A 20,371-nucleotide genomic window follows, 5' to 3' on the forward strand; every position below is an offset into this window, starting at 1 on the left:
TGTAGAGCACAGGTGTCAAACATAAGGCCCGCGGGTCAAATCTGGAACAAAGTTACGAAGTGTGAAAATGACATCTCTAATTTGTCGACTGTTTTAGTCAGAGAAGAGGCCAGAACGCAACACTGAGTCCCAGGATTACACAGCAGACAGCAATGAGCCCAAATTGCACTAACTTTTCTTTTCTTAATAAATTTTTGAAGGATAGGTTTATTAAACGTTAATATCCTCCTAATTTACTTGTTGTTCTTTGCACTAAAACAAATGAAGAAAAAAAAAATAATGCAGTTACTTAAAGGTTATTATGCTATTGTGTTACTGGTCCGGCTCGCTTCAGATCAAACTGGGCTGAGTTTGACAACACTGATTTAGAGGCTTCGGATGCCACTCTGACCATATTTAGCGAATTAGCCTCCGATACTAATTCAAAATATTGTGCATACTGTGCAAAATATTAGTGTTCTATATCAATAAAATGCTTTCTGATAGACATATCCCAAGCAATACAGGGAATACCTGACTAACTCTGTAGTCGCACGTTCAATATACTCTCATCTGGACCATCAGAATCACTGACACGAATAACAGATCAGGATGAGGAGTAGAATCGAATTCAACGAACGCTGCATTGTGCGACTGAGTGGGAAAATACTTGTGCTACTTGTACGTAGGTGTGGTAATTATCATCTAAACCGGTCTCGGGTCGAAACATATGGCACAGGACTGGTGTGCAACTTAAACACACACTCTAACCTACCCAATGCAGACAAAGGAATGTAGCCATGTTAGCATGTCATAATTGAACAGCAGCACAGGTTTCAGCCAGGCCCAGTTGCATCAAACATGCTACATGAGGCATCCTGCCACAAAATAATCATATCCCCCCCCCCCCCCTTTTTTTTTTTTTTTTTTTTTTTTTTTTTCTAAATCCATACCAGTAGTTGCTGTTATCGCTGGCTTGGAGCCAGACACACATCAACGAGGTACAAACTATAACCTTCAGCGTATTAAAAATCATTACAGAAAATTCAGTTTTGGCTGCAACTGCACCAAGATGATCAATAAACACTGACGCAAGTCAAATCCAAGTTGCATTTCTTGCCTTTAAACTGCGGTCGAGAATGAGATATTAAAAATCGATACGGAGAGCTCGAGCTCGAAGGGCAGCTCTCGCTCTTAACCCCCCCCCCCCCCCCCCCCCCCTCCCCCCCCTCCCTCCATATCAGAGTCTTCACAGATGTTAAGTTTGCAGCACCAGTTCAGTTCACACCTGCTGACGGGCACCACGACGAGCAGCAGACACGTCACTAGAACGTCTAATAACTCGGGATGAGATTCAGTCACTCCTCAGCCCTCAGCCTTCGGGGGTTACCGAGACGTGATCCTGCATAGTGTTACCATAACAACATTTGTAGGATTTATTGCAGAGACTACGCTACACTATTATTAGATTCAAAACTACCAGGACGCTATACATACAGGGCACAGGATACAGTGATGTGGGCAAATTTACAGCTCGCTTCTGACGGCATTAATGCGTCTGTGCACATGTAACTCTTTAAAGGAGGAAATCACCACCACGTCCGCAGTGACAATCGGTCCCTCCGTGTAGTGCAGATATACAACTCTATTCTGGGTCGAAGTCTGATCTCCTACGACTGACGGATATCGGAGCAGCTCTGTCGGGTGTAAGCCGGCAAGGGACACGAAGGGTCACGGCTCATAGAGACTCAGAGCAGACTCCTGCATTCACCCGGACAGGGGGGAAAACAGGGGAGGGGGGGGGGAGTGGAGGACATGGATAAAAAGATTCACTAACACCATGCCAGAAGAAGGCCAGATGAGAGAAACAAACTCATGTTTTTTGACGCGTCCCCTTCGTTCTCGGGTTCCTCTTCCGTTTTACAGTCTGTTTTATCCACACTTGCCTTCTGGCGCTGCAGGATCGGTGTCGCTCTTAAGACTCGGACTCAATCCTGTGAGCTGACGAGACAAGACAAGGAAGGAAAAAAAGAAAAAAAACTTGAACTTGCAAGCTCATAAGCTTTATTAATTCTGTAATTAGCATGCAGCTGCACGAGCCCTACGTGGAGTCTCTGAATACTAACATTGTTTAGGTATCCGTAGCGCCTCGGTGTCTGCGGAGATGACTTGGTGCATGACACCTCTGAACTGGTACAGTAATTTTAGACTCTTCTCCTCTCCCACGCAGGGGTCGTAGAAGCCGGGCAACCCCGCCTGCACACAGAGAAACCATTCAGAGACACAGCGCTCGCCTTTGAACACGCGCTACGGTTTGAGTAGACTCGCCTTGGAGGCCTCGGTGAGGATGAGTTTGGAGTCTTTGACCAGGCACTGCAGAGGCACGGTCACGTCGATGACCTTGGCTTTCTCTTGCTTCTGGCTGGTGTCTGACACGAACTTTCCGTACCAGGCGTTCAGGATGATGAGACCTGGACAGTGACGGATGAGACCCGGTGAAAGAGTGTTTCGATTATCGAGTGGGTTGCGGTTGACGCTGCAATTGTGTAAACACAAAAAACTGAAAATATGTTGCATGGAAACCAGACTTGTTGCCATGGCACCTTGATATCAGTGCTACCCGCTTCGCCTGAGCATTAGAAAGTGCTGCGGACGCATCCAGAAATGAACTTTTCAAGCAAAAGCATCTAATAAACCTGACATCAGCTCACCGAAAATCAAAGTTTGGATTTATGTCAAAGCTCTGTGGTGTTCTGCGTGGAGCCTAACCTAGAGATGGGCCCCCCCACCACCACCACCACCACCACTATCATGACTTGCCTCACAGATGATAAGCAGGTGATCAGAAAAGCAGGTATCCTGAAGCTACTATATATTATGTAGTGTTGACAGCTACGCCGACGAGTGCATTTGAATTAAAAATTTCGGTTTTTCACCTGGTTTGGACTCCCTACAAACTGAAAAAAAGGCTTTCCCACCCAGGTGTAATGCCCGAAAGTGAGTGCGTGCGTCTGTGTCTCACCCATCTTGGATTCTTCTGCTTCTATGATTCTCCTCACAGACTCCTGCATCAGCAGAACCTGCAGAGGAGCCGAGGGAATGGATGGAGACGAGGAGGAGGAGGAGGAGGAGGAGGAGGAGGAGGGGTGATGGAGGAGGAAAGCGAAACAAGATAGGATGGTAGAGAGGTTCTCAGACGAGACTCAGTCATGAGTTCGTAATGAGGAAGAGCTGAACTTAGAAACAATGATCAATTATCCCTCCCCACACACACAACACACAACGAATAACTGTGTCTTTGCCAGCGAGCACTCACAGCAGACTCTGCCTCCTGCTTCTTCTTGGCGATGTCTGTGGCGGAGCTCTTCCTCTGCAGCTCCAGCTCCCTGAGAGACACGGAGACAGACAACGCAGACATCAACAACTCGCCCACTGGGATTCACCGCGGAGCCTCAATCTGACGACAGCGCGAGTGTGAAAGAAACCCCTCTAGTATTCACGACACCCAGAACTGGAATCCTATTTTTGCCCATATCAGAGGTGTGTGCACGGATGGACATAGTCAGAGATCTAACTATTATTTAACCCTTTATGGGACACTCGTGTACGGAATAGTGTCAGAAAACTGTCAGAAACCGTTTTTAAAATGTTTTCATTTCCATGGGGAAACTCAAGAATTTACTATATACGGTTCCTTGGCCTTAAGTGGTAAACAAACATGTATTTAGACCATATTTAGACCAAAAATAATAATATTTGAACTGGTGCATAATTTGAATAGCTTAATACTGAACGCAGAATGATAATAATAATGTATATTTATCATTTGCAGAGTTTAATATAGAACACACATCTTTACATCAGTTTGGGGGTCCTTGATTCAGGCACTTGTCAACATTATTGCATCAGACAACATTAAGCCACTTCTTCGGAGGTGCAAACCACATTTGACCTGAGAATGTTTCCTTGATCTTCTCTGATTGGCTGAATGAAAACTACATGCTTCTAAACCTCACTGAGAGGTACAAGGATGCAATTTAAAATGTGTGACCATATGTGGTTCCTTGCCCCATAAAGGGTTAAGCGTACTAAATTATATTTAAAACAAAAATCAGTAATAGGAGAACTTAGCAAGTCTAGGTGTGTGGTAAAGACAAGTCTATATCAATTACATTAAAGACAAGCTGGGAACCGAGATGATCTGCTACTGAGATAAAGTGGTGGTTGAGGCAGAGGACATGTACTTACTGCTCTTTCTGTGCTCGTGTATACGGGATGATGACCATCCGGTGGACGGCCATGTACACCAGCAGGGGCCCCACGGTGGCATAGAAGACAGCGCTGGGCAGCAGCTGGTCGGTCAGGTGGACTGGAAACAGGTACGTCTGACTTGCGCGCGCCAGCCTGCACGAAAACAAAATAAACCCAGCAGAGGTTTAAACACGGCCATCGGGTAATGACGCAGAGCGACGGGTACACGCTTTTTTTTGCCAGTACTTGATCTTGAGCGTGACTCCCTGCGGGACGCCGATGCTGACGGTGGCTGAGAGGACACTGTGTCTGCTGATCTTCCTCTCCGCTCCGTATTCGACCACCGTGCCAAACCAGCCCGTCCTGCAAAGGGAGGAACGCAAAAGTGAACGGAGGACGTTGGACAAATGGAGCTAGGCAGCAAATTAAGACAATGAGTAATTTCAGTCGATAAAGTGTATTCATTTTTAACAATGTGAATATTTTTAAATGTATTTTACACCAATGCCTGTATTTTACAGTATTTAATTTAGTATGAGTATTTAGTATTTAGCTCACTATCAACTAAATATATCTTTTCCATTGAGGTGATTTTACTTGATATTCTTGTCTTATGAACTGTTTGATTTATATATATATATATACAGACATACTTGAAAGAGCCTTTAACTTTAGTCTGGTCCTCATCCTGGAACTTGTACTGGTAGCTCATCATCAGGTAGGAGTGAAGCACACCCAGCTGGACGGAGCAGAATAAAAATAAATAAAGACAAGGTAAATTTAAGCAAAATATTTAGAGAAATCTTGAGATAGCCATCGATGCTACATCCACTCCCGCCTACCTGCAGAGCGAGAGTAAAGTGGCTGCTCTTTGTGTCTCGGACCAGGCTGGTGGTCATGGCGCTGTTGGGCCCCCAGCGCCACTGAAGATAACCCATGGTGTTCTGATCCAGGTGGCGAGCTGTCATCAGAGAACAGCTCGGCCGCAGACCTCGAGGAGAGAACTGTAATCCACTCTGGGCTGTTAAGAAGCTGGGCGGAAAGAGGATATTAAGGGAAGGAGACTGGTGCACATATTTTAATATGGTACTTAATAATTATAATCATAATAATCGAGATGTTATGCCGTACCACCGCGGAGTGAGATTGCGAAACACCTTCAGCCCAATAAGAGGTCCCAGGATGTCTCCAGCACCCAGCTCCACCTGCAAAGACGAATGCAGACATAAGCACAGGGGAAGGAAGCTAACAGAGCCAACCGTTCAATCTGCTAAATAAAAAATGGACGAGCAGCTACAGCGCGCTTAACAGCGTGTGCACTTGTGTGTACCTCTCCCCAGCCCTTGGCCGACATAACTCTGCGTACGGTCATGTTAATGTTGCCGCCTCCATTTCCATTGTGGGTAGAGAGCGAACCTGACAGCACTGCTGTGTCAGAGTTTGTCAAAGGTGCCTGAGAAAAGACAGGGGGGGGAAGTGGCACGCAAATTAATGACAGAACACCAAAGTGGACCCGGCCCAGGTTAGGAAGCGGGTGAACGTTAAACGCAAAGTGAGTGCGTCTGGTCGCACCTCAATGGACTGTGAAATATGCATCTTGTTGATTTCAATATGAGGAAAGCCTCCTCCTGGCATGTCTTCAAAGTCCTCATCATAGCGATCAAACAGGTCCGTTGCATCTATGCCAACGCTGATGGTGCCCTGATTGATGATGGAGAGAATAAACAGAGACTGACAGGATTAATTAAGAAAAAAGGAAAACAGTCGGGGGCACAGCAACATGGATGTGGAAACTATCCGCAATAAAATCCAAATTGTATGAGACAATCTTTTTAAATAATATTTAGATTGAAGCGGTGACGTTAAATTTACTTTATTGTCAAGTACGTTCCACATACAATCAATTTATCTTCTTTTGTTTGGTGCATAACAACAACAACAGTAAACATAGCAACAAAAAACTATTAGAAAGTAAAAAGACTGAGAAAACCTTGGGGTTCGTTCTTTGTTGCAGCCTCCTCTCCTCTCTTTCTCTCTGTAGTCTTTCATACTCCTCTCGGATTTCTGCCGGTGTCCTCTTCCTCTCCACCACCTGCACAGTATCAAAATCACAAGATATGGGCGATGAAGGTAGGTAAGGTGGCAGCAAAACTCCTCAAAGTTAAGATAAATAGCTTAGACTTACCTCCCAGCCTTCCACTTCCAGCCCTTTCTTCCCGAAAATATCATAGATGGCTCTGGAGTGAGCATCACTCAGCACTGAGGGGAAAGAGGGAGGAATTACTGGTCAGCTCATGCAGATGCTTAGTCCGTTTTCAGGTCCTCTTTTGGGAGACTTTTTTGAGTAAAAACCTTCTGTACCTGTGAGCGCTCTTACCTTCGTAAGCCTGGTGAACCTGGTTGAAAAGTTGTTCGGCTTGCCTTTTCAGCTCAGGGTCCCGGTGTTTGTCGGGGTGGTAGAGCATACATAGCCTCCGGTACGACGCCTTCAGCTCCTCTAAGGTGGCCTGAGGGAAAAGAGGGAGGACAGGCGCCACTTCTGAGCAGGGCTGCAATCAACAATTACTTAACATCGTTGCATCACCGCACTTTGTTAAGTGGCTTATTAATTGTTTGGCTGAACAAACGGAGGTTCTTCAGATAAGTGGCTTTTATCCAAACAAGTTCAGGTCCTTAATCTTTACCCACAAGATGATTACGAGGGGCTGGAACCTTATTTTTCTTGCTTGGTTTTCATAGGGAGGTGTGAAAAAAACACTTTAAACTAAAAATGCTTGATAAGTGTTAATATGTCTGTGAACCCTTTGCCTTCAAGACTGCATCAATTCTTCTAGGTACTTGCACACGGTTTCTGAAGGAACTCGACTGGTAGGTTGTCCCAAACATCTTGGAGAACTAACCACGGACACTCTGTGGATGCAGGCTTCCTCAAATCCTTCTGTCTCTTCGTGTAATCCAAGATGATGTTGGGATCAACACGCCCCCATGCTCACTTCCAGGACTTCTTGTTCTTCTTTACACTGAAGACAGTTCTTAAACACCATTAATCCTGACCAAATCCTCCATGCTTCACTGTTGTCTGCATACACTCATTATTGCAGCACTCTCCAGCCCTTTCGGTGAACAAACCGCCTTCTGCTACAGCCAAACATTTCACATTTTGTCTCATCAGTCCAGAGCACCTGCTGCCACTTTCCTGCTCCCCAGTTCCTGTGTTTTTTCACGCATTGCTGAGAGCGATGGATTTTTGGCTGCAGCTCTTCCATGAAGACCACTTCTGGCCAGACTTCTCCAGACAGTAGGTGGGTGTACCTGGGTGCCGCTGGATTCTGCCAGTTCTGAGCTGATGGCAATACTGTTCATTTTCCAATTTGGAAGAGAAATAAGCTTGATGCGTTTTTCATCCGCTGCACTAAGTTTCCTCGGCCGACCACTGCATCTACGATCCTACAAAGTGCCATGCATTTTGTAAATTGATAAAAAATAAACGATTATTTATATTTTTGAGCACTTTCTTAGTTTACAGCATTTTTTTCCACACCTGCCTAAAACATATGAGGCGACATGCAGAGGTGGACCTTGTAGACCACATTTGACCCTGATTTGACCTGAGAATGTTGTCTTGATCTTTACTGGTTGGCTGAATGAAAACTACATGCTTCTAAACCTCACAGAGACACGGGGATGCAATTTAAAATGTGGCTGAATTTTACCAAATATTTTTTCCTTGCCCAACATGCTTTTAACATGAAAATAAAAGTATAAAAATGTTCCTCCTCTGGGCTCTGCCTTATCCAGCAGGTCAAAGTCGTACCTGCCCCGTTTCCAAAACACTCCAATCCGAGATGCTTTTCGATCATCAGAACACTTTAGCTAATACACATGTGTATACAGCACACGGCTACATAGCCTGTTATCTGTATCTGCAGCATCAACTGGTTTGAACCTCGACCGATGATGGTGTTGACTGAGGACCGTCATCCGACTGGAAGATGATACACCGACTGCAGACTACTGTCTCGATGACAATATGACCCACGGCCACGGCAAAAGGCCCGTGATCGTCGAACTTCAATGCAAATCACGGAACAACCCCTACCTCTTTCCTGACGTTGAGCAGAGAATAGAAGTCCTGGTTGTTTAACTCTAAATCATCCTCCAAGGAAGCCGCCATGTTTGAGTTTGGCCCCGGTTCGGTCCCGCCCACCCGCTCAGTGTACTCGAAGCTGATTGGTCAGCGTCACCGGGAGCGGAAGTTACTTTGTCGCCTTCTGTTGGAAACATGGAGACACGGCACCTCCAAACACGGGGAAAGGCGACTGTGAGGGGGGTTGGTTCTTTTACAAGGTACGGCATTTGACACCAATCAATCAACAAATAAGTAAACAAATAAAAATATAAAAACAGCAATTTTTAATTTATAGAAAGAGTTAACTTTGGTCTTCTTCGATGGCGCTGTTCATTAAAGGTTTAGCTTGTTAAAGTGGGAAACAAATACGTTTAAATGACTAGCCTTGCTACAGTTTAAGCATTAATGATACACACAAGATAAATGATAATTTATTTTATGTTAACTGTTATATTTAAAGCAAACTCTTCTCTCGAAAACAGCAAGTGTCACTATCAAGCAGTTCAGCTTTAGGTTTACCATCAAAATGAGCTGCTGCAGGCAAGTATGACCTTGCTTTATTATTTCTCTGTATCTCAGGGGACATCTAAACACAAATGAAGGACAGGTCAAGGACAGGCCAATGGGACAAATTTAGGAACAAACATGGCTGCTTCTTTGGATTAAGACTTGCCTTGAGGTATTTAGTCATGACTAATTTAATGCTGTGTGTTATTTAAAATAAATAATAAAATAAAGTTAAAAGTAAAAACAAAAAAATGCACATGTAACCTTAGCAACCATTCATGACTGAGTGTAAAAAAAGTACTTTACATTTTTATTCAGCCTCATACCACCTAGGAAATATATAGGTATATCATAATATATATGAACAATACATGCATGCGTCAATAACAGAGAGGTTGTAAACCTGAATTATATACATCTATTAATGCATTGTGTGTATTAACATGAATAGTTTTTTAATGTTGTAAAACTGCTGGTAGCTTTATTTGGTTGATAATATTGTGCCTGAGTCCTTCAAGTTTTTTTTTTTTTTTTTTTTTTTTTTTAATATTTTAGTGAGTGATCTGCAAAACTCCTCTTCTCAATTTTATATACAGACTGCATTATTAGCCTGTTCAACTGCATTTTGAGCGATATTCATATTCTAACCGCCGACTAACCAGGTGTCAGATGTATACAAAGTTATGCCCTATGCTCATCCACGACTTTCACAAGTAATCATGCCTTAGATGTATGTACGTTTTATTTTTGGGGTTGATATTCTCAGTTGGTACACGTTCCTCGTTATTATTCATCCTGCTTGAATTCCGGTGATGTCAAGTACACGACGTGCCTCTGCACTCCGAGGCTACGCAACGCATACGTAGCCGAGGACGGACCATTCAAAACCTCTGTTTTCCGTGAAGCGTGTCTACGAAGAGGATTGTCTCTGTCAAAGACACGGCTTTGGTGCAAAGGCGATATTCTACCCCGAGGCACCGAGTGACAGTGTGGGCTGGGAACGAGAACATAATGGTCCCAGTTAAGCCCGACTGTTTAGAAGGGATAACCTAGTGTAAAGGGCTAGAATTATAAATAGCCTACCGAGAGGAGGGAAGATATTGTGTTACGGGCTCGTTATGAACTTAACTTTCCCTCGGGGGTGTTATTGCGGTGGCGATACAGTGATTTTCCTGCTCGAGCCAAAATAAGGAGGACGCGGAGGGCACGGTTTTCATTTCATCCTCTAAGTTTCCCTCTGACCCGTCATCGCTTCAGTTTAATAACACGCCTCATAGATGGGAAAGCAGGTGGTGAGCGCGTACGTAGCCTACAGCCTTGTGTAGGCGCGCGTGGAGCTGTCCTTTCAGCACCGCGAGCTTCAGCACCACGGCGAATGACAGCACCCGCCAGCCCACGCGCATTTTAGAAAAAAAAAAAAAAAACTCTCTTTAAGGCAGTCATTTAAATTCAGGAGTGCGTGTGGGGAGGTTCATAATTTATGGCGAGACGCGACCTTACGTCGCATTTTCTCCACAGTCCGCTGGGTTCGCGTGCGAGGAAATTTACACGCGTGTGACATATAGCTATGTGTAAGCGTGTATGCGTGTAGGCCTACGCGCGCGCGTGATAGGGAGAGAGAGGGAGAGAGAGAGGATGATGATAAGCGCGATGATGATGCTGTGGGAGGCTGTCAAGGTGTCCTCGAATACAGACGTCGTTGGGTGACGTGAGAGGGGAGAGAGAGAGAGAGAGAGAGAGAGGGCGGGAGGAAGAGTGCGCGTGAACGTGGGAGAAGGGGGCGTGGGCAACGGGAAGAATAATCGGAAGGATGGAGAATTCCGCGAGTCACCATCACGGAGCCCCGCTGTCAGTCCTCACCGCCCGGGCCAATCGTCCCACGGAGCACGGCAGGCTCGCCCCCCCAACCCCTTCTTCTCAGACCCGCCCCCCTCCTTGAGCTGTCCTCTCTGTTCACGCGCGTGGTACCCACCCCTCCACCTCCTCCCCCCCTCTTCATCCTCCTCCCCTCCTCCCTCACATCCACCATCACCATCACCAGCACCCCCCCTCCTCCCTCCCTCCCTCCATCCATCCCTCCGTCCCTCCCTCCCTCCCTCCCTCTACCACCACTAGGTCGAGTCGAGGAGGAGGAGGAGGAGGAGGAAGAGGAGGAGGAGGAGGAGGGATGAGGCGCGCGGCGGAGGGGAAATGGCTGCCGAAAACAAGCCGGAAGGTAAGAGAGAAATAAGGCTTTCTATTTGAGGTGGCAGAGTCCTGCTTCGCGGGGTTCAGGCGAGGCGATGAGGGGACCGAGGCACGGAGGAGGGTAGACATAGCGGCGGGGCTTTCCCTCTTCTCTTGCAGCCCGTCCCGAAAACACGGACGCTTGGGTGCTGAACCAGCGTCCGTGTGGAGCACGGTTAACCGACAGCAAATAAATAACAGAGGGAGAGTTGTCCTGTCGGTGGGGCTCCGAGTGAGTCCGGATAGGGGGGGTGATAGTTTATTTATTTATTTATTTTTTTGTTACCGTCCGATGCTTTCAGCGTTTCATCCCCCCCACCTCCTCCAACCGAGGAGCTTTTTAAGCGTTTGGCATAAAGGGATGAGGATGAGAGAGGATGAGAGTGGTTCACGCTGAAGGAATTCAGATGCCTCCTCTCGCTCTCCCTCGGTGTGTGTGCGCCTTTGCGTGTTTATCTGTCTCCGTGTCTCTTTAAGCATAAAATAGACCACCGAATTGCAGATTTCCCTCTCCTGACGAGCACACAGCGTCTCCGACCAGCTGTGTGTTTATTTAGTCCGACAATCTAGCCTCGGTGTGTTTATGTTTGTGTTCATTTTCGGTGTTGATGTGTGTGCTCACGGTTGCTAAGGCACTGAAGGTGAGAATCTGGCTGCATTTAGGCTGCGGAAGGGGTGGTGGGGGGGTGCGGGTGGAGGGTGGATGGGGGTTGGATGGGGAGGGGGGCGTGTATGTGTGTCAGTTTCAGGTCATATCATGTATGAATCTAATTTAATTTTCTACTCCCTTAACTAAACTCTTGGGGTCGTTATCATCGCACACAGCCACCATTTCATTCACACTGCAATTCATTCATTCATGAATTATTTAAGTTTGGCTATATTATCTGTCTCTCTCTCTCAACTTATGGTTTAAGAAAGACTTCTTTATTCTTTATTCACTGTGTTCCTAAACATGCCCCGGGTAGTTAGTTTAATTTCATTGCCTCATCAAAGTGCTGCTGATTACATTTCCTAAAGAAGCTTATTAAACCGACAAAACACAACGGCAGACTGTGCTGTGACAGATGACACAGTTCATCGGTGACTCGAGAGTCAAAATGACACACACACAGCCAAGAAAATTTTGCCAGGCACACCGATTTTTCATTGTTGGACTATTCTTTAATTGATTGATGCTCCTCAGCAAAGTCATAATGGAAATGTCAAGGAGAGCCTTTTACGCTCTCACCACTAGGGAGCAATCCTGAGCAAGATTTCTCTCGGGGGCAATTTTTGGCTAACTTGAAGTACACACGCACATTTCCAGAGAACATTTCAGGCGTACAGAATTTAAAGTTAGACACACATACTTAGACACGTGCAGGCAAGCATGCAGTGTGTAGCCAGAGGCGCAGGGAAGGCCGTGGGTTGAGAGTCCCGTTGCGTGAAAAGACTGGAGCTGTGGATGAGACAGAAGGCCCACAGGCAGATCAGCAGGCGCTGTACCACATACATATAAGAACCGCACACCCTACCCATACTCTCCTATAACCTACACAAAGTCATGCAAACAGACTAACGCGCTCTCAGCATGAGGGATTTTTGTCCATTACCCCCTCAGTGAAATTTACAAGCCTCAGCCGTGCTGAATGAAAGCCAAATGAATCGCAGCGACGAAGGCACGAGACAGCTATCCACTCTTTCCATTCCCCCGGCAGATGTGAGTGGCGCCAAACAGCATAGTACACCAATGGGCATGAAAACAACATATAGCCTGGAAGACCATCTCCCTCCGCGCTGGTTGGTCTACTTTGTATCATAGCAACAGTGGTCAGGGAAACAGAGAAATGATGAGAGAGAAGAGAAACTAAAGCTGGGTACAAGTTAGTCACACACACGGAGGCAGTGCATCTACTGTGGCCAATCGATCAGGGGACACAATGGATGCAAGTTAGTGGATCAGAAAATGGATCAGCCCACATGCATATCACTCAGAGTTTTGTTTCCGGGCTCCAGAGGAGTCAGGTTGAGGTGAGGCGCGCGACTGCCAAGGAAAACCAGACTCTGGAGCATCCCTTAAACATGCTTCTCGCCCCTCTTTCATTCTGTTTCAGGACTGAAGAAGATAAGAAATCCAGAGCGAATGGTCAGGATTGCTGTTGGTTACACTGGACACACCCCTCCCAAGAGTGACGACACTGACGCCAACAGTAAGAGAGACACGCAAACACTGTCAACGCCCGCGCGCGCGCGCGTTGTGCACATGTCTGCGCGCGAGGGTGTTTAAGTGCCACGCGCGCGTTTGTCTGTAGCACAGGGTGACTCTGGGAGCAAGTATAAAAGCCTTCTGGCAGAATGATGTGATGCGGGAACTGAGGTCTCCTTCTCATCTTCTCTGTAACACACACTCGCACACACACACATATACGCCCGCACGCACTATCTGTGTGTCTCTGTGCCGACCGAGACGTCATTCCAATTGAGCTCTGTTACACATCATGTTTATTCAAGCATGCCAGTACAGTATTAGCGGGCGCACACATACACACACTGCTGCACATAGCCATGCAGAAGGCAGGGCTTACTTTGGCTATCAGTAGTTTATTGTCATACCTAATCTGTACACATGGCATTATGTATCTATAATCCTCAATGGGCCTTGTTAAACTAGAAGTGAGATGGAGTGTGTAATCTGGGGTCGTGTATGTGCGCAAAGTGTGTTGCGGTTATGTGTGTGTGGCTGCTGTGGTGCGTTTAGAGGGACTATAAAAGCAATGATTGCTTTGATTGGTTATTGATTCGAGAGGACATGGCACAGATGCACGTCTGTGCTTCAGTGTGTGTGCGTGCGTGCATGCGAGTGTGTGTTCGTGGGACAAATTGGAGGAAAATAAACAGATGTGAGGCGGAGCAGACGGACGCGATGTTTAGTGTGGGAGGGGGGAGGGGGGTGGCAGGGGGTTAGGGGTGTGTGGTGGTTGGTGATCTACGGGGCTGTGGTGAACTGCCCCCCCCAACCCGGCAGAGACCTCCCGCCCACAAATCAACCCAATTATTCATTTCAAAGGGAGCAGATGGCCTCATACCTGCACTAACCCTAAAGAATAGAATAGAATAGAATAGAATAGAATAGAATAGAATAGAATAGAATAGAGGGTTCTGTCAGGGAAGACTGTTTAATATAAGTTGAGGCTTCCCGAGCCGATCCCTGTCTCCTATCTGTTCTCACGTCCCAGCTGGAGGATTACTGGAGGAAAAGTTTATCAGCAGAATGATAAAATTAGCATGCACACCCATCTCTCCACCCCCCCGCCCCACGCTCTCCCTCTTTTTCTCCCGTCTCTCCCTCTTTCTCCCTGCGCTCTCCCTCATCCCTTGCTACACTCCTCCCTCCTCCCCCCTATCTTCTCCGTGCCCTGGCTCTCCCTTCCCTTCTGCCCTCACACCCGCCTGCCTTCCCCATCTCTCTATCTAGCTGCTGTGCAATGAGCCTTTCTTTCTGTCACATTAATTTCATCCCGAAAAGGGGGAAAATGTGAAAATTTCCCCTGACGCCTCCTAATATCAGTAGGGGGAGAGTTAAGAGTTGCATTTGGAGCGTTTTTCTCTCTCTTTACTGGGGAGAGTTTTATAATTAACTGACAGCCATCTCACAAGGGCATTGGCTTGTTTCTGTGTTAAATATGGAGATGACAGTTTTATGAGGTAAAATATTCATCAGTCGGAGGCCGCTCTTCTCTGTGATTCCTGGCTAAATTATGGCATTCGACAGGGCTACCAAAGCAATGCTTCACTTTGGCCGAACATTTCCACTTTTTAGCACACGTACCTCCGGATGACTTACTGAGCCATCAGTTTCTCATTAGCATTCAAGCTTTGTCACTCTTATGGACTTTCTCTTTTTTTTTTTTTTTTTTTTTTTAACTGATTAGCAAGTGAGTGAGTGATCTGTGTACAGCCAGAATTTGTGACTTGCCGCTGAGGGACTCACATAAAGTAACGTGCAGGTATTGAAACTGTTTTATTATTTCAAAAACAAATGTAAATGCGAAGTGCACAGAAATTTCCATATTTAGATGTGTTTTTATTGCGTCCCAGGATGGTTCATTTTCCTGGGTAGAAACAAAAAAAACAAAAAACAAAAAACAAAAAAAAAAAATAATTTTTTGCCCCATGTCACACCACAGTACAGCTCCGCTGAGAGTCATTTGGAACAGATGGATAAGACGATTGCAACAGTACCCGGGCAGAGATTTTTATTTATTTATTTTTTTTCTAAAAAACAGACAGGGACACAGTCTGTGATTCGGGGGTTGTTAGAAATACAAGACACAGCTCTCCAAAAAAAAGTAAAAGCTAATCAAGGTTCACAAAATCTGCAAATGCGGTCTAATGTTCTTTGTTAGCAGGGAGAGTAAATATTGAGAAAGGTTAAGAGGATGGTTGTGTCCGTGGAGGTGTGCTTTGAAAGGGATTTCGGTACCAAGGTCACCGGTTAAAAAAAAAAAAAAAAAAAAAGCCACTCTGAGACAAATACTCTGATGTGTGCTCTTTGATCGGCAGACACTGTGTGTGTATGTGTTTGTCTGTATGTATGAGTATGCATATATGTGTGTGTGTGTGTGTGCGTGCGTGTGTGTGTGTACAACTATCTATATGCCTGCGCATGTGCAACCGGCTTGTTTGATGTGGTGGTTCTGGTACATTTCAAAGGCAGGGCTCTGATGAGAATTCTTCAGAACAGCAGTGGAAGGGAGGGGGTTATAGCCAGGAGGGGTGGGGTTTAAACGCTGATTGGCATTCATAGCAGAGAGGCCGGAGTGCTGCTAAAAAAGAAATTAGGCTTTAACTAAGCTGCACCATTCAGCTGTTTAACTAAGCTGCTGCACAGTTCAGCTGTTTGAAATTCTGTCTTCTCAGGCCTTCTATTAATAAATGCATAATTGATTAGGGGGAGCATACGTGCCTGAACACACTTCTTACTGACACAAACACACACACACACACACACACACATGCTCCGATACCTACTTACATGAGCACACACACACATATAGACCCCACTCCTGTCCCGCTACAACACTTGTTTCTCTAAACTGTCCGTCTCCTGTCCTTGCAAATGTCTTAATTTACGAATCTTCTCTCTGTCCTTAAGTTGCTTTTTTCTTCATTAGCTGCGTCCGTCTCTCTGGCTCATTGTCTCCCAGCCACCTCTCCTTCAGTCTGATCCTCCAACCATACCTATCTGCCTTTTTTTTCCCCAGCTTTGTCGTCTGCCCTCAGGTAGAGTATAATTCGTATCTCCCCAGGGGAGTCATGAATGGACGCCCTCTACTCAAATGCTTATCAATAACCTTTGAGTGCTCCGTCTCTTTGACGTCTGAGCAGCACATCCGTTGGCCATGCATTCACAAATGGGGGCGCACACACGACAGCTTTGCATCGGTCAGGTAGCATTTTCCAAAGGTGCAATACTTTTGTCGTTTCGTTTTTACGTTACCTGCACCTTTTCAGTATCATGGCGAGGACAGAGTTAGTAAATGGCTGTTCTAATTGTAATTTAGCACCACCAAATCATTTTCTGTTATTCCATTTTTGTTGTGATACTCTCTTAGAATTTTCTCCAAATCATAAATTCTTATAAGTTACGTCACATTATTACAAATGTCAGCCTCAAGCCACATTGGCTCCTATGCTAAAGACTTACATTTTGTAAAAAATGGGTCGCAATTACATGGTTACGTATTTTAAAAAAATGCCAAGCATTTTCCTGAAAGCAGCTGGGCCCTGTAGTTCTTAGCAAACATTACTCAGTCAGGAGAAAATAGTGCATATGTTGGAGCCTATTTTCAGCTGTGAATTTGGTGCGTGAGTGAGTATTTCCTGCAGCAGAGCTGTGTTCGTGGGATTGACTACACTTCCTGTGCAATAAAGGAACATGTCAACCAATACAACGCCGTGGTATACTGATGTGTTTCACATCTATACAAGTGTATATAGCATCTACGAAACCTAAACAACACAACTTTACTTACTTATCTGTGGTTTGGAGTCAGTGCGTTTACATGAACGTGAAAAAAACTATTTATTGCCTTAATCCGACTTTAACCGGACAACTTAAGTGCATGTAAACATGTTACTCCGACTAAAATCACAGTTCTCCTTATCCGATTAAGTCACCCAGATAATGCGATTGGAAATTGTTTTTTTCTGGCATGTATACATTTAATCTGAGCTTTAACTGGACAATGCGTGTCCTCATGCTACATGCCACAACCGCTGCACTGATTATAACCCCAGAACAAAAGCATCCAAGAAAGCCAGTCGAGGAAGAAGAAGGTAAACAGAGCCGGTAGAAGAACCGTCTTATCTTTACATATTATTGTTTGAAATGCTGCTCTTGTTTATTATATGACATAATAGGTCAACCGTCCGGAAAGGGGGCCGTATTAACGTGGTATTAACTCTCTAAGACACATATTGCCACCTAGTGTGGAGGAGGAGGACATGTTCTCGTCAGTTATTAGATTTTCTCCGCTGCCTGTAAACTGGGACGAGGACTGTAGTCAGAAAGTCGAATTTCGAGCATAGCTCGATTAAGCTCTGCATGTAAACGCACTAAATGATGAGGATAAAATGGTGCATCGTGGCCCCTCGGGACCTCAGCATGTTTCAGTAAACATTAAACTCCACATTAAACATCACCTGCTCCCAGCTTGTGACTTTCCAACTCCCGTAGTTTCCTCACAGGAAGAACTATTCTCGGATTTTCCAATCCATTACAAAACTGTCTGTAAAAGACTGTGGGGAGGGCATTGCTTTTAAAGGGGATAAGTAATGCCCAGGTGATTGACTGAGATTTTTACCAATCCCAAATGCAGTAATAATGTATGATAATGGATTTTTCTTAATCCAAATATGCTTCTGGGTGAGCCCCAGGTGCACCTTCACCTGCTGTCTAAACGTAAGTGTGCTGCCCTCCCTCCGCATAGTGTCCACTATTGTGAACCATAATTTGTACCTCGATTGACAAAATTATCAACGTTCCTTGTCCCACAGCTGAGAAATGTTACGACGCATCTAAGCAAAACATAATATGCTATGTGCTAACTTTCTTGCGTTTCATTTATTAGAAATAACAAACTTTCCAGGCCATTTGCACTTTAATCTCTTTTTTGTGGCAATGCCAAGGATTCTGTTCTTGATAAATCACTGAAGTACTAGATGGACAAAAAATGTATTAAAGCTTATGTCTTTCATAGACCTGAACAAAACTTTCAGACAACAAAGCAAATTCCCTTGCTTAAGGTCACATCAAGACATTCAAATTGCAACACAGTAAAATTTCGACATGATTTTGTTCAGCCAGGCTCCAGAGGTTTGGTATTCTCCACTCACGGTGTCTCTCTGATGTGAATTTTCTTTCCTCTTCCTGCTGGTCCCTCATTTATCTTCCCTTATGGTCTCTTTCCTCCCCCCCGCGTCCCCTTCCCCTCCAGATGAGCCGGGCCAGCTGAAGATCTACCTTCCTAAGAAGCTGCTGGAGTGTCTACCAAAATGTTCCTCTCTGCCCAAGGAGCGCCATCGCTGGAACACCAACGAGGTGAGAATGAGACACACTCGAGAGGGAAATATCTGTGACAGTGAGACTGTTTTTGTGCTGGTGACTCATCTTGAACTAATGTCACACTGAGAGATGAAGAGGAGGTAAACAAACACAATGGCAGCTTTTTTATATTGTGGGACCCTAAATCTCTGACACTTATAAATAAAAAAAAATAAAAAAAATCAACAATCCGAGCCCATAGCCAAAGTCCCACTGACTCCCACTATATGTTCAATTTGGCATGTTGCTGTCAATTTCCCCTTTGTAATCGAAACAACTCTGGGTTAAGGCTTATGAATCATGGGCTCCTGGGTCTAAAACAAGTTATACAGAGGCCAAGAAGCAAGGAATGAGGCTACAGATTGAATATTTCCACAGCTACGTGTAGGTGGGTTGAAAGAAATCTGTGGTCAGAAGGATAAAGATGGTTAGCTGATCCCAACATTGTTGCTGTACGACCTGAGAAACCTGTTCAGTCTGTGGCATATTTCCATTCCTCTTTGCCTTTTCCACTGTGCATTTTATGTGGCAATTATGCTTTATTTGCTGTGTAGATAAACTGAAAAGCTTTCTTTGTGCGGTTTAAACAACATAAGCTGTGGCCATGCACCCAGAAGGTTTTTGATCATTAAAGTGACTTAAATCTAAGTAACCTAAGGGCTTTTGCAGTTTACACCAAATTTTAGAACTTGGAAGTTTTTCCACAAACGCTTGGCTACCACTCATTAATAAAGACTGCCCTACTCTCAGCCAAATTAGCATCGTATTTGCAGCCTGTACAACAGATAACCTAAGCTTGACTGCGAGCAACATAGTACAGTGTAATTGGGGCCAAATTATCTCGGGGCATCTCTTTACTCGAGTCCAAAAATGGCCACGAGCTAAACATTTGGGGTGTGAAAAGCTTTTGCATGTTCTTTCAGGCTTAAGCGGTTAGCTTAGGAAAGTATTTGATGGGTGGAAATGGATGTAGGCATTTATCGTCGATAGCGCCTTGTTTATGCATTGCACAGCTCTCCACTGGTGGTTTGTTCCATCCATTGTGATGTGGTTGGCCTCTGCTGAGACATTTTCTCCATGTGCAGGCTGTGCACTCCATTATGAATGTGTGTTTGTGTGTTTGTGTTATTGATTACCAAGTCTAGCATTATTATGCAATGCAAAGCTGATTTGGCTTGTGGTTTTTCTCTCAGGAAAGTCATTACATTTTTCATGCAATCCATCTCAATGAAGGTCATACTGGGAGTTAAGCACGGTGCCTACTGAACAGTGTGTTCACATGAATAGGCAGTGTGTGTGTGTGTGTGTGTGTGTGTGTGTGTATCTCAGTATTTGTGTGTGACCGCTGCCGGTTAGGGACTTCCACACATCAGCCTATAACCAAGCACTGTTGCGAACAAGGTTCAAGGAACAGACATGAATATGTTGTTGCTCCCCTTCCTCCTCATTCTCTCCATCAATCTCCCTTCCAACGTACGATCTACTCCTCTCTAGCCTTCTCTACCGTAGAGAGCACACCTACACAAATACACACCCCAACCTCTCCACGGCTGTCTCTTTCTGATGAGGAGGTACAGGCTCAGTTCAGGAGGAGGTTGGGTGTCCCTCAGCGGATTCCTTCAAAGCTCCTCTTCCGCACAGCCATAAAGTTTGACGCATACTTAAACACTTCATTGTGTCGGCAGCTCTGC

The 20,371-nt window shown here is 45.2% G+C and overlaps 2 protein-coding genes across 5 annotated transcripts in view; one reads left to right on the top strand and one right to left on the bottom strand.

Moving 5' to 3' along the window:
* Nucleotides 1–1,188: 1,188 nt before the first annotated feature.
* On the bottom strand, nucleotides 1,189–8,452 carry LOC125007429 (dnaJ homolog subfamily C member 11). The gene is made up of 16 exons (XM_047584260.1): nucleotides 8,330–8,452; nucleotides 6,608–6,737; nucleotides 6,416–6,489; nucleotides 6,221–6,322; nucleotides 5,803–5,931; nucleotides 5,561–5,683; nucleotides 5,362–5,435; nucleotides 5,073–5,262; nucleotides 4,884–4,969; nucleotides 4,477–4,593; nucleotides 4,228–4,383; nucleotides 3,296–3,365; nucleotides 3,002–3,059; nucleotides 2,308–2,450; nucleotides 2,106–2,235; nucleotides 1,189–1,980 (listed from the first exon to the last, which is right to left on the bottom strand). The coding sequence occupies exons 1-16, from the start codon at nucleotides 8,402–8,404 to the stop codon at nucleotides 1,955–1,957; spliced, it is 1,683 nt and encodes a 560-aa protein (XP_047440216.1). The 5' UTR covers nucleotides 8,405–8,452; the 3' UTR covers nucleotides 1,189–1,954.
* Nucleotides 8,453–10,966: 2,514 nt separating this feature from the next.
* Nucleotides 10,967–20,371, top strand: part of LOC125006673 (calmodulin-binding transcription activator 1-like) — a 51,529-nt gene continuing 42,124 nt past the window's right edge. For all 4 annotated transcript variants that reach the window (XM_047582943.1, XM_047582941.1, XM_047582944.1 and 1 more), the window contains exons 1-3: nucleotides 10,967–11,081; nucleotides 13,189–13,284; nucleotides 18,574–18,677. In XM_047582943.1, the coding sequence (XP_047438899.1) occupies nucleotides 11,057–11,081; nucleotides 13,189–13,284; nucleotides 18,574–18,677 (225 nt within the window). In that variant the 5' untranslated portion in view covers nucleotides 10,967–11,056. The remainder of the gene's footprint in view (nucleotides 11,082–13,188; nucleotides 13,285–18,573; nucleotides 18,678–20,371) is intronic.

The sequence above is a fragment of the Mugil cephalus genome, chromosome 4 (assembly GCF_022458985.1).
Source record: "Mugil cephalus isolate CIBA_MC_2020 chromosome 4, CIBA_Mcephalus_1.1, whole genome shotgun sequence".
Taxonomy (NCBI): domain Eukaryota; kingdom Metazoa; phylum Chordata; class Actinopteri; order Mugiliformes; family Mugilidae; genus Mugil; species Mugil cephalus.